Source organism: Lynx rufus, unplaced genomic scaffold (genome assembly GCF_022079265.1).
Source record: "Lynx rufus isolate CCGP_SWC_20201006 ecotype Redwood Valley unplaced genomic scaffold, mLynRuf1.p SCAF_14, whole genome shotgun sequence".
Lineage (NCBI taxonomy): Eukaryota > Metazoa > Chordata > Mammalia > Carnivora > Felidae > Lynx > Lynx rufus.
In genome coordinates this window covers 15,633,072-15,650,865 of record NW_025814828.1, presented here as the reverse complement: position 1 = coordinate 15,650,865, position 17,794 = coordinate 15,633,072, and the positions used below count along the sequence as shown (strand labels likewise).

The window sequence follows — 17,794 nt, the reverse complement described above, 5'->3', positions numbered from 1 at the left end:
GTTGAAACGAGATGACGTTGTTGTTGACATACCTTCTCAAGGAAGGTCAAAATGGACCAGTAAACATCAGTGAAATGCCAGGAGAGGAAGAAATGGCAAATGACATCCTTAAACTCCCTTAAGTTTTGGATGGACAGAGGCAACTGAAATGCAGTATCTCCCATTGTCAGACACCCACCTCCTTTTTTTTCCTAATGTTTGTTTATTTTTGAGACAGAGTGTGAGCAGGGGAGGGGCAGAGAGAGAGGGAGACACAGAATCCAAAGCAGGCTCCAGGCTCTGAGCTGTCAGCACAGAGCCTGACGCGGGGCTCAAACTCACGCACCGTGAGATCGTGACCTGAGCCAAAGTCGGATGCTCAACCGACCGAGCCACCCAGGCACCCCCGTCGGACACCCACCTGAAACTGGACTTTAGGTTGGGTAGACCTGGTAACAGTGATGTGTAGAAGTTGAGACCTGGAAGAGCAGCAGTCCAGGAATTTGGGTACAAACCTCAGGCTGTGTTGCACAGTATTGCAGGAAGCAGTTAAGTACAGAATTGCCGAGAATTTGGGACAAGATGTGAACAGAATTGGTTCATCCAGCATTGGAGGCGAGCTCTGAACTCAGACCAAGGAAATACTGCCACTCACTAGCTTGGTGTCTGTGGGTAAGTCATTGAGCCCCAGTTTTCTCATTTGCAAAGTGGTTGCTCATTCTGGCTCCTTTCTTTTTCTTTGCAAGCCATGTGGTTGGCAGGATGAGATATGGTGCTGGATACCAGAAGTGCTTTAGAAAAGATTGCCCGCTATCCCAGTGCCAGAGGGAAAACCTGTTACTACCTGGGGTAAGGTCGGGTGGCCTTTACCATCAGTACCCTCTGGATATCTCTCTGTGACTCGCTTTTCTTGGTCCTGTATGTTGGCATTGTGTTTTATAGGACTTTATGCCACCAATTAAATAAACTTCTTAGAGGCTTTTAAGAAATGTCGATTAGCCTGGCAGACAGAAACTAGGAAATGTGTCATTCTTCCTGATACCAGACAGGGCTTTATGGAAGTCTGATGCAGAGATTTGGTTCAAGAGAAATCTGATTATTCTGTTCCAGGTCTGTTCTGAGTCTGCGGTGTCAGTCTGTTGTTAAAGAATACATCACTCTCTCTTCTGCCATTTGCGCACTACTGGGCTAGATGCTACTTTTTACAGAGGGTTTTGTGAATATATGAACCTGCATATAACTGTGTTTACCATTTCAGCTAACACTGGGTCTTCAGATGTTATTTTCAAGTCACTTTGGTGAGGGCTGGTGACTTCTGTGCTTATAAATGTTGGGTTGTAGACATTTGTCATGTTTACTTGTTCTGTGTTCAGATTTGTATCTGCAGAGTTTGCTTTTGATATAACATCGAGCGAATAAAGGTCTTAAAGATTTATAGTAGAACTTCATCTTCAGAGGTGTATGTGGGGGCAAGAGAGTCCCAGGGAGTAGGAGATGGGTGCCAAGACCGCCTCGTTGTCTAGACCTCCTCAGATAGGATGAGGGATCTGTACCCTTCACAACACAGAGCGCTGGAGTTGCCTTCTGTCGCTTTGGACGCCATGGAATTGCGGTAGAGTTCTTTGCCCTGCAGACCCACTCTTCCTGACTCCCCACAGGGAGAAGCCATGCTCCGCGGGAGAGCCAGGCCCTCCATGGGTGGCCCTGTGCCACCTGCCAACAGTGCAGCCAGCGGCTGGCAGTTGGCCTGAGAGCTCTGCGTTTGTCCTCGTCAGGACCAGGGGGCTGGGGGTTCTGCGCCAAGGGGTGGAGTGTATTTGTGCAGTCGCCAGAGACGTGATTAGACAAGGTATCGATTCCGAACTCCTGCCCCCTTCCTTCTGTTCGACTCTGTTCTTCCTTAGTGAGGTTCGGGCAGAGAAAAATGGAACAGAGAGAACTAGGCCACTGGCTTTTGAAAAATATTGATCTGTGAGCACATGAGATGTAGCCCAGACCTTCCCCTTTGTGTGATGTCATGCTGCACGGGGGCCTTAATGTGGCCTGTGATCGCTCCTGCAGGGATTTGCTTTCTTAGGGAAAAGACTAGAAAAGGAAAAGAGTCACTGTAGGCAGTATCCAAAAATAATGTCAGCGTTTCTAAATGTGTTGGCTTGAAGTCGGTGATCCCTTTGGTTTTCTAGGCCATGTGGTGGCAGGAGGGAGCACTGTGAGGTGGTCAGCCTTGAGCAACAAACTTCCGAGCAGTGCTGGTCCCAGTCCTTCTCTTCGGTCCACCTCTCCCCGGCTTGGGCCTCCACTGCTGTCTGTCTGTCTGTCTGTCTCCCCACCCCACCCCCATCACACATACCACATGCATGTTCTTTCTGCCCGCAGTGCATGTCTGTGGTGTGGACACTTGCATTTGTACTTGAACCAGCTCTGAGCCAGGGCCTCCCAGTTGGGCCGCTCTGCGTGAGTGAGATGCTGTACCCTTGAGTGTCCTCCGGTCAAGTGAAGTGTGGTCCTGGCTTTTATCTTGATTTGCCTGGGTTGGCTCTGTGTAAGCAGCCAGGCCTCCTGCTAATGGGTCCCCTGGGACAGAGGGAAGAGGACAGAAGTGGATTCGTTGAACCCCTCTGGGGCATTTGAAATGGCACCAAGAGCAGGCTGAAATCTAATCAGCCTTTGCTTATCAGGCCTGAGTTCCACCACATTGAAAGGGTGATGATTAGTAAGAAAAAGGCCAGGATGCTTTATCTTTTCCTTTGCACACTGGGAAAAATTTCCTCTGCCTTGCTAGCATTAGAAGCAGACCATTCTTTTTACTCTACCACGTCACATCAGCTTTCATTAAAAATCAACGGCAGCAGATACAAAGCCCCACCCACGGAAACGCGTTTAAGGCAACACTGTGCGCCAGCGCTTCGGGGCTGGGGTCTTTGCCTTCTGCACCAGCGGATCGGTTTCTCATCTCCATGCCTTTCGACCCAGCAGCTTTTAAAAGACCAAGAAGCATTGCTCTGCTTTCTACTGCCTCTCTCTGAGACCAGGGCTGCCGGGCGGGCCTCTAGCCATGTCCCAGAGAGCGTATTTGAGACAAGTCAGCTTAATTGCCTGCATGCCTAGGAAGCCTCTCTTTAAAATCTAATTTTGAGACAAGAGCTGTATCTAAATATCTTGCTTTTCCCGTTCAGGCGAGCGACGGAGGCGCCGCTGCCAGGTGGCATTCAGCTACCTGCCCCAGAACGATGACGAGCTCGAGCTGAAAGTGGGCGACATCATAGAGGTAGTAGGAGAGGTGAGTGTGCCACGCAGGGGGAGGGGGGTGGGTGGCCTCAGGTGGGCTGTCAGAACCCACCCCCGGTTGGCCTTGTTGTGGCGGATGTTAGAGCTTAAGGAGACCTTCGACGTTGTCTAGTCGAGTCTCTTCTCAGAGGAAATGGGTTCCCAGAGAGGAACGCCACCAAGCCCATTAGGAGCAGGTGTGGGCCGTTGGAAATTACTGTCTTTGTTGAGTACTTCTGAGGTCCCAGCCCGCTGCCCCGCTTTTCTCCCCCGCTTCAATGGCTAGGAGACTCCTGCCATCCAGAGTGACCCTGAACCATCTCTAGAGGGTGAATTCAGTCTTCGTGGTGGGGCACACTGTGGATTCACAGGGAAAGAAAAGCGACATTTATCGAAGACCTAGTATAAGACAGATGTGACAAGGTTCTTTGCACGTTGGCCCATTGGCGGCCCATCACAAGCGCCTCATTTTGTAGATGAGAAAAGAGACTCGAAAGACCCTAGAGGAGTCAGGGCCGAGTGTTAAAGCCAGGTCCACGTGGCTGGAGACCCTAGTTCTTTCCCCTGCACCACGTTCCCTTATTCCTCCTTGGTCCTGGCTGCTCAGAGCCAGCCCTGCTGGCGAAGTGCCCTGCCACACACTGGCACAGGCATCTCAGACCCAACCCCTCCGTCCTGGGTGTTCGTGGATTTCAGACTTACAGCGTCATCATTCATTCTGATTCAACACATGTACCTGTATATAGAAATGCCCTTCTCTGAGAGCCTTGGTTTCCTGAGTACCATTCGACCTTACAGAACCCCATGATTTACCAAAAAAAAAAGGAAGCTAGAAGTCAAGGAGGAGATTAAGTGAACTGTGGCATGGGTCCAAGTAGCAGGGCTGATGCTAGCCACCACATTCCCTGTTCATACAAACATAAAATGAGCATGCGTCAAAGCTTTATGTAACTCATTAATGAGGGGATCTGCAAGATGGTATGGTTGGCTCAAAGAGAATTGTGGAAGAGGAAAGTATTTATAATGACTTGAAAGAGAAAATACTTGATTAAGGTTGCTAAGTTGGATGCAAAACTACATCGTGTCCCCGCGGGGCAGTAAACTATACCCTTTGAGGTTATCTTTTCTAGGGGATAAGGCACTGGTATCTCTGGCAGTCAAGATTTATTTTCATTGCTATCTGAACAGAATCATTCTCATCACTTTTGCTTTTCTGCCAGTTTACACCCGCACTAACAGAATCATAAATAGTAAATAGGGCATCAAACAAAGATACCTGTCTCTAGAGAATCAGTTACCGGGACTCCCAGTATGGCACCTGGAGGACACAAAGTAAGCACGTGTGCCTATCTCCCACTTTTTGGAGAATTTGTATTCATGTGTCATTCGTTCACCATTTTGTATCCCTGTTGCCAAGTCGGGCACACGGGAGCCGTTTGTTGAAAGATGAATGAGCAAAACAGGAACGGGCAACAGAGGAGAAGGTTTATGCCAATGGTGAAAGGGACACATTCCTTTTTCCTTTTTTTTTTAAATGTTTATTTTTGAGAGAGAGAGGGAGAGCGGGGGAGGAGCAGAGAGACAGGGAGACTGAGGATTGGAAGCAGGCTCTGGGCTGACAGCAGAGAGCCTGGCGTGGGGCTCAGACTCACCCACTTTGAAATCATGACCTGAGCCAAAGTCAGACGCTTAACTGACTGAGCCACCCGGGCTCCCCAAGGGACACATTTCTTAAGACCAAACCCATGGAAGAAATTCCAAGAGAAATAATGAACAGTGTGACTAATTAAAAAAAAAAAAGAATTAAAATTTTGGTATAATTTGCAGCGAGTTTAGCTAAAAAAAAAAAAAAGAGCAACAGACAAAACATTTTGCAAGAAACGATCATAAAAAGTTATTATATATATCATATATGAAAATATATTTAGAAGGTACTGTAACAATGATAAATGGTAGATAATTGTGTCATAGACCCAAAGCCCACAAGGGGAAAGAAAACTCTTTACCATGAGAAACTGTTCCACACTGCTATTAATGAAATAAATGCAAATTAAGACAATAATGGGTTCCTGCTTTTGACAATCTCGAGAAAATACTTAGCGGTAAGACTGTGGCTAATACTGAGAAGTGGTGACTTTGTGCATATTTCTGATCCTAATATGAAGCTATTTAGCAAGGTATGGCAAGAGCTGTTAAAATCTGAATTAACAACCTTTGAGCCAGTAATCTCACTCCCGGGAATTTATCCAAAGAAAATGGTTAACAGAAAAAAAAAAAAATATGTGAAATGCATAATTGCTTGTGATGATGAAAAATAATCAAGAGAGGGAATAGTTATGTGAATTAAGTGATATTATCCAGCTAGAAGGTTGTGAAGACATTGATTGAGATGGTAAACCCAAGAGGCCTTTAAATCTTTATTTATTACAATACTGTGTTGTGATTTTCTGTTAAATTCCGCTAACCTGAGAGCTTTTCAACAGCAGGGATCTGGTTTTGATCGATCTTTCTATACATGGTACTGGAATAGTGCCTGAAACCTGATATGTACTTTAATAAATGCTTGCTGAATAAGTAAATGGAAGTATGAAAAGATTCTTTTACAAAATAAATGAATAGATCAGGACACAAACTTACATACACTAGGACACAGCTGTGTAAAATATATCTCCATGCATGTGATCAAAGACTGAAAGGGAACAATAATTGAAAATGCTCGTGGGGGTGCCTGGGTGGCTCAGTGGGTTGAGCGTCTGACTTCAGTTCAGGTCATGATCTCGCAGTGAGTGAGTTCGAGCCCCGAGTCGGGCTCTGTACTGACAGCCCGGAGCCTGCTTCAGATTCTGTGTGCGTCTCTCTCTCTGCCCCTCCCCTGTTCGTGCTCTGTCTCTCTCTCTCAAAAATGAATAAATGTTAAAAAAAATTTTTTTTAAAGACTGTTGGTTAAAAAAAAATGCTTGTGTCACAGAAGATGGTTTGTTCTTTAGTGTTGCAATAATGTTTTAAGAAATACAAATCAAGATAAGGAGAATCATTAACAGCTTTCTGGGAAGTCGTGCCCACCCTCACCTGCCTGTTGGCTGTAGGGAAGGCAGGTGTGGATCGCTGAAGGCGAGGAGGGATTGCAGGTGTTCCTCTTCTCGCCTAGATGACACAGGGTGCCCTTCGCACCTTTGGCGCTAGTCTCCTGTTCACTCACTGCCCTTCCATTGCTCGGCTTCATGAAGGGCTTGCTGCAAATCGGAAAAAGGAAAAATATGTAGCCTATGATAGTTATGTAAAACAAAATGTAAAGGTTGGCCTTTTAAACCATATTTTATTTTTTATTAAACAAATTTTTAATGTTTATTTTTGAGAGACAGAGAAAGAGCGTGAGTGGGGAGGGGCAGAGAGAGCGGGAGACACAGAATCCTAAGCAGGCTCCAGGCTCTGAGCTGGCAGCACAGACCCCGATGTGGGGCTCAAACCCATGAACCGTGAGATCATGATCTGAGCTGAAGTCAGACGCACAACCCACTGAGCCACCTAGGTACCCCTATTTTTTACTTTTTTAAAATTAGTTTATTATTTTTTTTTAGAGAGAGAGAGGGCATGAGCTGGGGGAGGAGGGACAGAGGGAGAGAGAGCGAGAGCGAGAGAGAGAATCCCAAGCAGGCTCCACAGTCAGCATGGAGTGTGACATGGGGCTTGATCCCACAACCCTGGGATCATGACCTGAGCCAAAATCAAGAGTCAGACACTCAACTGACTGAGCCACCCATGCACCCCTAAACCATATTTAAAAAATTATATGATCAAAAATTAAATTCCCCATTATTCCATTTTACTTGTAATACTGCAGATTTTTGGCCCTTGTCACTGTATAATATAAACTATGCCTTTTTATAATGGATGTATAAATGTCAGTGGATAGTTACTCTCTCATTCTACTGAAAGCTAAACATCCCAAATAAATAAAAGCTCTTCACTGACAGGAACAGATTGAGGTAGGGCCCTAGTATTAGCTTTGCAATACTATAGAATCAATCAATCCCTTCATCAGTAAAAATAGAACAGATGATGTCGTGTATGTGCATATAAATATGTTATATTCTTATTGATTGATTAATTGATTTTACAGTATTGCAAAGCTATACACACACACACACACACACACACACACACACACACACACACACAAATGCACACACACCTTCTTACCCCAAAGGAAAAAAAAACCAAGACAACTCAGATTTTGTTTTTGGAGGTAGGGACTGCTGTTTTTTTTTTTTTAAATGTTTTATTTATTTTTGAGAGAGAGAGAGAGAGAGAGAGAGCAAGCAGGTGAGGGGCAGAGAGAAAAAGGGACAGAGGATCCAAAGCAGGCTCCGTGCTGACAGCAGTGAGCCCGATGCAGGGCTCGAACCCACAAACTGTGAGATCATGACCTGAGCTGAAATCAGGCTCAACCGACTGAGCCACCCAGGCATCCCTGGACTGGTTTTTTGAAAAAGGTTGAATCAAGTAGAGAATCTTAAAACATGATATTTTATAGATATAAATTAAATTAGATATATATCTTATTAACACAATTAATTTGATTAAGGTAAGTAATATATATCTTATATAATTTTACCTTAAAATAAAAAAAAATGTGCATTCATCTGCCATTTGTCATCTGGCTCATAGGGCCAAGGTGTTTTCCTTAAATATGGGTTTGCTGGTTTGAGTTCTAGCCTGTCTGCATCCATAGTGCATCCTCATGATTTCCTTCTTTTATTTTTAAATGGATTGACAACACTCCTACTAACATTCTACAGCCCACTGCCCCCACTCTCTTCTAGTTATCTCATCCACACCTGATTTGGCAGTTTGGTTTTTTTAACTTTCAGATTGTTTGCCATTATCCCTGTCACCACTCACTTTCTCTTCACACTTAGGTATTTTTGAGCAGTGTGTGTGACTGAATGGTGGGCTAGCAGTCAGCGCAACGGGCTTAGGCAGGTGGGTAGACACAGCCTGACCCTCCTCTGGCAGGAGTTGACTGCCAGCCCGGAATGCTCAGCCCGGACAGAGTGGGGAAAAGCAGGGTTGTCCGGGCTGAGTGCACCTGGCAGAGTCACCTTGTTCCAGAGAGCACTTAACATGCCTCTGCCTCCTGGCTAGACTTTGGTTCTGCTCTCATCATTAGATCCATCTCTGCGAACCTAAAAGGACCTGGGCTTCCAGTTCGAAAGGGAAAAGAGCAGACTGAGTTCTTGGGTATAGATATTTTTGAGGAAATCACTGTAAATGCACACTTGCGTCATTTTTGTCCAGAGTGGAGGGGACTAATAAATACAGGTGAAATTCTAATTCTAAGACCAGAGATGGCATATAGACAAGCTCATCAGGAGAAATGGCATTTGAGGGCTCTGGGCCCCAACCTGGCCTTATAGTTTGCAGAAATGCTAACTTGGACTTGCAAGAAACTTAGGCATTTTTTTTAATTTGAGAGACAGAGAGCACAAGTGGGGGATGGGGGGGCGAGGGTGAGAGAGAGAGAGCGAGAGAGAGCTCAGTGGGGAATGGGGGGCAGAGGGGGGTGAGGGTGAGAGAGAGAGAGAGAGAGAGAGAGCGCGCTAGCCTCTCAAGCAGGTTCCATGCTCAGTCCCAGCCCGACGCTTGATCCCACAACCCTGGGATCATGACCTGAGCTGAAATTAAGAGTCAGGAGCTCAATGGACTGAGTGACCCAGGTGCCCCAAAGTTAGGCATCTTCTTGCACCCACAGCTGAGGTTGCTTCTCTCAGCTAGCGTTAAACAGGCTGTTCAAATTCTTCAGAACTTTGTAAATCAGACAACCTTTGTGGGTATGGATGGGCATTTATGATAGTGTGAATTATAAGACGAAATATGTATATCTGGCCTTTCATTTCTGTCACAGAGCCCCTAACACTCTTGACATTTCCTAAAAGAGTGATAAAGGTGTCTTTTGTTATGTTAATGAAGTAACTTTTGAAAGACCTAAGCACTGGGGCTGGCTGCCAGTGGAGCCAATGTGTGTGATGAGAAGGTTGCAACTCTCAGTCCCACCCACTGACCTTGGGGAGGGGAGAGGGGCTGGAGGTTGAATCCCTTGCCTGTGGCCGGTGAATTAATCAACCATGCGTGTGTAATGAAGCCTCCAAAAAACCCGCAAAGGACAGATTCAGAGAGCTTCTGGGCTGGTGAACATGGGAGGTGCGTGGAGAGCGGTGTCTGGAGAGGGTACGGAAGCTCCACGCGCTTTCCTCCGTGCCTTGCCCTGTGCAGCTCTTCCATCCAGCTGTTCCTGAGTTAGATCCTTTTACATTAAGTCTGTGATCTGCTAAGTAGAATGTTTCCCTGAGTTCTGGGATCCGCTCTAGGAAATTAATTGACCCTGAGGTGGGCGTCATGGGAACTTCTGATTTATAGCCAGTGGGTCAGAAGTACAGGTGACAAGCTGGATTTGAAACTGGTGTCTGATGTTGGGAACAGGGAAGAGCGCGATCTTGTAGGACTGAGCTCTTCACCTGTGGGGTATGAAGCTGTCTCTGGGGAGATAGGGTCAGAATTGAGTTAAATGGTAGAACCCTGGGCTCATGTCTGCAGAATCGCTTGTTGGTGTGGGGAAACCTCACTCCCCCCCCACCCCACCCCCCCCACAACTGGAACTGGGTCCAGGGACCCAAAATAGCAGGTAATCCTCATTTCATTTTTGGTGTAAGAACTTTGAAGACTTGCATATGAAGAAAGATGCCTTTTGTTTTATGCTTGCCCATGAGAAAGGAAATTCATTTAATTATTATTTTTTTTACATTTTTATTCATTTTGGAGAGACCAAGAGAGCCAGAGCATGAGCAGTGGAGGGGCAGAGAGAGAGGAAGACACAGAATCCGAAGCATGTGCCAGGCTCTGAGTTGTCAGCACAGAGCCTGACACGGGTCTCGAACCCATGAACCGTGAGATCATGACCTGAGCCGAAGTCAGTCAGACACTTAACCAACTGAGCCACCCAGGTGCCTCGAAAGCAAGTTCATTTAAAAGTGGATTAATTAATAGGTGATCAAAGCATACCTAAATTCTTACCCATTAATGCACCCCTTGCTTTAGAAGGGTTTGTTGTGTTTTCAAAAAAAAGAGATAACATTAATATAAAAATTTGTTGATTAAAATTCGAGGACCCAAAGAGCTTAGGCTGCTCTTCGCTCATTTCTCCCAGTAACTTTGGGTGGACATGACTGATTATGTAATGTGCAGAGATGATAGAGCATATTAAGGTGAGGGAAGCCATGATTAGAACAAAATGTGATTATATTAGAATCATCAGCACACAAAACAGGCTACAGCTGTATAAAAGCAACATGTTTGCAAGTTTAAATGTATTTATAAGAGGTTTACACAGCTATGGGATTTATCACATATTTGAGTGCTTATACTCTGTGACAGACAGGGATTCAAAGATTTATTGAACAGAATCTCTGCCTTGACACATGCTCAGTATCGTCAGGGAGGGTAAGACACATACAGCTAAGAAGCTAACTAATGACCCAGGATGGTACTACAGTGGTAAAGGATGGCATTGACAGATGAGAAAGATTTAACAACTTCTCCACTCACTGAGGGTGGAGAAGATGCTTCCTAGAACAGGAGGAATTTCAACAACGGGGCACGTGGAAGGTGAGAAGTATTTGGATTAATTCAGCAAGCACAGGGTGTATTGTGTAAGGTGCTGGGCTAGTCTGGAATACGGAGGATGGGATATTCGTAGAGCCTTGTTCTGGAGTCCAGAATGACCTGTGAACCTCCCAGCACACGTGTGGAGTATAGGAAGCAGAAGCTGGCCGATGTGGTCAAATGCGGATGACATAAAAGTGACGGTGCCTCCCACACTGAAATTTTAAAGGGGTACCCCCATTTAAAGGTTTCTTACAGGGGTGCCTGGGTGGCTCAGTTGTTTAAGTGTCCGACTTCGGCTCAGGTCATGATCTCGCAGTTCGGGAGTTCGGGCCCCGCATCCAGCTCTGGGCTGACAGCTCAGAGCCCGGAGCCTGCCTCGGATTCTGTGTGTCTCTCTCTCTGCCCCTCCTCTGCTCATGCTCTCTCTCTCTCAAAAATAAATAAACATTAAAAATAAATAAAGGTTTATTACATATAGATTTTCTAAAATTGACACATTCCCACAGACAATTTTCTCACCTGGGAATAGTGACAGGACACCAGACTTCAAGATCTTGATTCATCAGAAAGGTTATCTTACTGGCTTAATTTACTCTTTGCCCATATTTTCAAGCTAGAGTGATAGTAAGGTCTTAGCATAGAGTCATTTAGGAATTTGAAGGCCTGTAGTCAAGCCCGTAGCTGTTTTGAAGGATAGGACTGTCAAGTTTTGCTGAAGGATGTCCGCAAAGGCCCTTTCCACTGTGAGGAACATCATGGATGTTGCTCTGTCTCATTGGGCAGAGTTTGCCGAAGTCTTAAATAGAAGTTGTCCGTCTTCTTAAATCATTTCCCTTTGAATTACTCTGCAGATTTCTCTTTTGAGGGGGCCCTTTCATGTGTAATAGGCTTCTTCTCAGAAGAACGAGGGGATAAAAAATCACCTTCCTATGTATATGGAACGTTGTGGCCTTGCCAGAAAGAGATAATTTGACAATGCACTACACAGGAGTGTGGGGGTGGGGGAGTGGGGACGGGCCCAGGCATTTAGGACGTAGATAACAGTTGTTTATATTTGGCATAACCAGCTTTCTATGTCTCCCAATCAACAGGGATGGTTATTTAAAGCAACTAAAAAGGAAAATAATGTAGGTATTTATGCCTTCAGGGAGTGGTTCCTTTAAAAATATTTTTTCACTAATTCCACTCATAGAAAAAGGTGTTTTCTAGAAACACTTCGTATTTTTTCAGCAATGTTCAAAAGGCAAAACTGTGCGTTAGAACATTCACATGAAGTTCTAGAGAAGGTAAAATCAATCAGGTGATAGAAATCAGATGAGTGGTTGCTTGTGGAGGTGGATTGACCAGGAACGGGCACAAGGGAATCTTCTGGAGTGATGGAAATTTTCCGTATGTTGATAGAGGTGAGGGTGACACAGGTGTATGCACTTGTGAAGACCGATTTACTGGTACTGTTACAATGTGTGCATCATACGAATTATACCTCAATTAAAAAAAAAAACTTTAAAACTCTCCAAATATTTTTCTAGTGTTTTAAACATCTTCAAAATACTTTTCCTTACCTCTCAAAGATAGGAGAAAGGGCCAGTGTGGAAATTCTCACTTAATTATTTCTGAATAAATGTTGAGATATAATTAATGTAGAGCATTGTATTAGTTTTAGGCATGCAAGGTAATGATTTGATACATGTGTAGTGTATATTTCGACGTGATTACAGCAATGGATTTATTTAACATCCATCACCACAGGTAGTTACAATTTTTTTTTCCCATGATGAGAATTTTTAAGATCTATTCTCTTATCAGCTTTCAAATATGTAATATGCTACTGTTAACTATAGGCACCATGCTCCACATTACATCCCTGGGATTTATTTGTCTTATAACTAAAATTTTGTACACTTTGCCCACCTTCATCTATTTCACGTACCCCCAGCCCCTGCCTGTGCCAGCCACCAGTCTGTTCTCTGTATCCATGAGTTTGTGGGTTTTTTTTTTTAGATTCCACATATGAGATCATATAGAATTAGTCTTTCTTTGACTTATTTCACTTAGCATAATACCTTCAAAGAACTAGGAAGAGAACAAATGAAGTGAAAGTTTGGAAGAAGGAAGGCGAACACAAAGATCAGAGCGTAAATAAATGAAATGGAGTCTAAAAAGATAATGGGAAAGATCAGTGACACTAAGAGTTGATCTTCTGAAAAGATAAACAAAATAGACATCATTTGCTAGACTCCCCCAGGAAAGAAGAGGACTCAAAATCAGAAATGAAAGAGGAGAGGTTACAACCGATAACACAGCAATACAAGGGATAGAGACTATTATGAGCCATTATTCACCCACAAATTGGAAAGCCTAGAGGAAATAGATTCATATAACCTATGAAGTCAGAACAAATTTTGAGGAAGTGTTTAGTCATGTTAAGGTGTGGGCCTTTCCTTAAAGCTTGACTCTTCCGTTTTCCTTCCTGGAAAGAACGGTAAAACGGCTCTTGGAACGATGGAGCTGACCTCATTTGCCTGTGTGCCTCTCCCTCCCCTGTGACTCCCACACCCTTACCCCTCCAGCGTTCTTCTCACCCAGCTGTGGGCTACGAAGGGTTACATGCATGTAAAAAGCCATAGCAGCCCCTAAGCGGCACCCTGAGGTAGACTTTAAAGCACGTCCCTTTCTCAGTACGGTCGACAGGTCAAACTTGAACGCTGGTAAGCGGAAACTCTTCTTGAATAGCTGTGTACCCCAGACCGCATGGTCATCTTTGTATTCGCAGGCATCCTCTTTGGTGCCTTACGCATGTAGATAATGTGTATAAAATTGGCTGGAAGTGCTGAAAGTCACCCCGCCACTTCCCCAGCTTCCAACAGGGCTAAAAGCTCGAAGTGGCCTCCTTGGGCAATAAACCCCCTTAGAGGCTGGTGATTGTGAAGACGTGGGGATTGCAGGGCCCCCAGCACAAACCATTGAAGTTTCTTTCTCAAACACTGCCAGGAGCCAGCCACCCTGTTCCCAGCTCCGGGCCGAAGATGGGGTTGGCTCTCGGGACATAGCCGTGGGCTCCGGAGCTGGCTGGGTCGGTCACAGGGACACGGGGTGGGCGTTGTTCTCAGCCTAGAGCCAAGGCCTGCAGAAGGCCGTTGATATGTGTGTTAGTGTCGGAGAAGGTGGGTATCGGCTCCCCTTCGTTACTCTCCTTGGGGCAGAAATTATAAGCCCTCGGTAACATCCACAATCCACACTTTATTGCCAAGGGACACATTTCTACATTTCTTTCTTTTAAATAGACAAACAAACATAAGCAAGCTTGGGTTCTAAGTGGGGGGTGCACAGGGTTTGTATGTTCCCTTCTTTGTTGCTTCTCCAGCACAGTGTCTTTGTTTTGTTCACCACTGAATCTGCCCCAAGGTCCTAGGGCAGCGCGGGCTGGGAGCTTATGAAATATTGGTGGGATAGAGAGGGGCACACACACTTGGGCCCGGCGGCACTTAATTAAGAACAGTGGCTAACACAGTCATGTCCCATGTCCAAAAGACATGTCCCACAGTTTTTGTCCCTTTTGCCCCTCACAGTAGCGCAGGTCCTTTGGTCGGCGAACCGGGGCTTCATAGACCCCCATGGCGGGTTTCCTCGAATGATTTCCCGGCGTTTTGTTCGTTTATTCATTCAAAGTGTGAGGTACTGTGCTCTACTCTTTGACTGACGGAATGAATGTAATCACTCTGGGCTTCAGTGTCCTCATCTCAATACGGGAGGTTGAACTCGAGAATACTGCTGAAGAGGAATGGTCGGAGGGCGAGGATCATTTTTACCCCCCACCCCTCACCCCGTCTCTAGCCTGGATCTTGCAACTAAAGCAGCAGGGTAAGGGAAGAAATAGCACTGAACGACTCTCACCGGTCCAGGGGCCGGGCAACCCGCCCCGCCCCCACTGCCACGGCGCCAGTGATGGGGAGCGTACCCCCCAGGCAGTGAGCGGTGGTTTTATTGCCCCTCCGCTCCCTGCCTGCGTGGCTAATGATAGACCTCTGCTCTTTCCCTCTTGGCCACTCCTCTCAGACTGTGCCGTGACATGGATACAGGCATCTGGGCGTGTGGTGAGGTGAAGACACCCCTGTTTTCCCAGCAGGCGGCTGACCAATCCCACACATCAGGAGTACTTCCTTCAGGGATCTCAGGCTGGAGCCGCCTTTTACTGGGAACGGAACTGTTTTAGATACTGTCAAACCGAAATGAATGGAGTTGGCCCGGCTGCCCTGTGCTGTCTGTCGGGGATTACGCTAGGGACTGCTCCTTTGTGGTCTGTGCCCTCGGTTTTTCCTCCTGCCCTGTGATTCTGGGAGAAAGAAGGTCGTTTTATGGTTTCTTATTCAGGACAAGTACAAAGGACCCCCGCTATAAATCCGGTGACTATTTATATTCAGGCTCATGGCGAATTTTCCCAACCATCCTAATCCTATAAAAAGCTCCTTGAAAGAATAACACATATCAGTTGAGTTGGCATAGTAACATGGAATGGTTTCAACTGAAATGCTGTTAAATGCCACGATTTGGTATTGAATAGTCACTGGGACAGTTGTACATGGATGTCTGGATGCTTTCCCGAAGATTTCTGTGATCACGCAGATATAATCGCCACTGTGCAAGTCTGTATTTCATGAGTTCCCTAACAAATGCTCCAAACGGCATTCTCGTTGTCTCCACTGCACAGGTCCTGTCAGCTCCCCCCTTTCTGGAGTGTCTCACGCACCCCCTTCTCCTACTTACATCTATCATTCATCCTCTTCAAGGCCAACCTTAATTTTGATTTTTTTTTTCTCAAAGGCTTCCTGTAGCATCCCAAATCTCAGTGAGCTCGACTTTGTGTAACCAGTTTGGTTTGTGCTGAGTCATGGCATTTTCCCATCTATCCACTGCCCATTACTAGCTTTTTGTCACACCAGTCCTCTCCCCTCTTTCGATCACGTGCCCTCTCTCCCTTCGTACATTGTCAACTGCTTGAGGGAAAAAACAGCGATGCCCTGTACAGTTCTGTGTCCCTAGCCCTTAGTGTAGAGTCGTAATACATTTGTCTTTAACACTGAATGAGTGTATTCATTATCCCCATTGTATAGATAGGAACTCAGGGTTTGGTTTGGTAGGAAATTTGAATGAGGTCAGACAACTGCTAAGCTTCAGTAGGATTTGAACTGGACTTTTGACTCTAATATCCCTTATCTTTTTTGTTTTAATTGTTTTAGCTGTTAAATTGTATTTGTCAGTTGGAATTGGTGATATATGCATGTGGTAAAAAAAAATTCCAAAGGTTCAGGGTCTCTTTCTGTTATATCGCCCACACAAGTAACTTAATGCCTGCTTCTTCTCAGAATGTTCTGTCACTTTCCTCCAAGAAGCCATCTTGCTGTTCTCTTAGTGGCTCCATCACGAAATCTTGGAATGACTTTTTACCTTCCTCTTGATCGTCCCAGCGAACTGGTGTCTCAAGACCAGCTCATACCTCAGAGGGCCTTCCAATCCATACCTGCCTTCTGCACTGTCACTGCTCCCCCAGATCCGGCCTCACTCTCCCAGTCAGAGGACTCCAGTCTGGCCGCCCTCCCTGTCTCTCTTCACCCAGTTGCGGTTCTTCTCAGGGTTATCTACAACCCTTCAGAAACCTGCAGGGAGTTCTCCCTTCCAATTGAGTTTGTAGCTCAGGGCTTGTCAATTGATTTCGTTAGGCCATCTAGTTAATTTGGGTAGTCTGGGGAAGCCATGGTCAGTTGTTAAATAATGGTTTGAAATGCATAAAATGAAGCCTACGATTATAAAGGGAACCATTGCAGTAGCTATCAAGCTATTTTTGAAACAAATTTTGATATGATAATCTAAGTTTAACTTCTTATCTTAATTAATATATAATTCCCTACGAACACATTAAATAACAAGGTCCCCAGCAGGTTGGTAACTATCACCACTTCATAGTACTGATGGGTGCAAATGATATCTTGAGATACCCACACCATCTGTGATGCGATATGAATATGTCCATGAGTTGTTTGGTGACCAGTCACAGGTCCGTCTACTCTTACTGTGTTACCTACATTTTGTAAGCAAAGGAAATGCCAAATTTTAGTTTGAGGTTAGCAAAAATGAAGTGTTAGTTATTTTCCACTTGTGTTTATGGGCCCCAGGCTCAGCCCCCCGCCCCGAGTCTGAATCTCAAGACTCCATGAGGTTGGTGATCTCATTCCCTGTTAACTTGTAAACTCTGGGTCCTTCTGCTCTCCCTGTGTGGGCTCTGCGTTGTGCACCATACAGGTGGGAGAGAAGACTGGGAACCACAGTGTCTAACCTGAGTCCTGCATCTCTGTTCTTGTGTTTGCATCTGTGCAGGTAGAAGAAGGATGGTGGGAAGGCGTTCTCAATGGAAAGACTGGAATGTTTCCTTCCAACTTCATCAAGGAGCTGTCGGGGGAATCGGATGACCTGGGCATTTCCCAGGATGAGCAGCTCTCCAAGTCAAGTAAGGAAGCCCCCGATGCAGGAAGGGAGTGTGGGCACCCACAGGTGCTGCTCCAGCCACCCCTCTGTTCTGTAGCCTGTGCCGAGTGACAGTGACAGAAGCTCACGAGTACACTCTTGGTTATGCTGCCTTAACCCCTGTGGTTTAGTAGGTTATCATTGTAAAGGTGTGAACTGCACACCTTTGTGAGTGTGCAGATGCACACTGTGCATCTCTGGATGAGTGACCGTCAGCCTTCATGCCGTGGTCCTATTCCCCTCTGGCTCCCATTACTGTGCTTCCATACACTTCTAAAGTGTCACTCCCTGCAAGTTGATAGTTATTTTTTAAATGAACCAAACGAGACTGTATTTCTCACCGTCCCTTGAGCAACTTGGAGAAAAA

General features: G+C 45.5%; 1 protein-coding gene across 3 annotated transcripts in view; it reads left to right on the top strand.

The window, feature by feature from the left end:
• SH3KBP1 (SH3 domain containing kinase binding protein 1) overlaps window positions 1-17,794 on the top strand; it is a 334,904-nt gene that overhangs the window by 169,994 nt on the left and 147,116 nt on the right. For all 3 annotated transcript variants that reach the window (XM_047075975.1, XM_047075977.1, XM_047075976.1), the window contains 2 exons: window positions 3,156-3,259; window positions 17,281-17,410. In XM_047075975.1, the coding sequence (XP_046931931.1) occupies window positions 3,156-3,259; window positions 17,281-17,410 (234 nt within the window). The remainder of the gene's footprint in view (window positions 1-3,155; window positions 3,260-17,280; window positions 17,411-17,794) is intronic.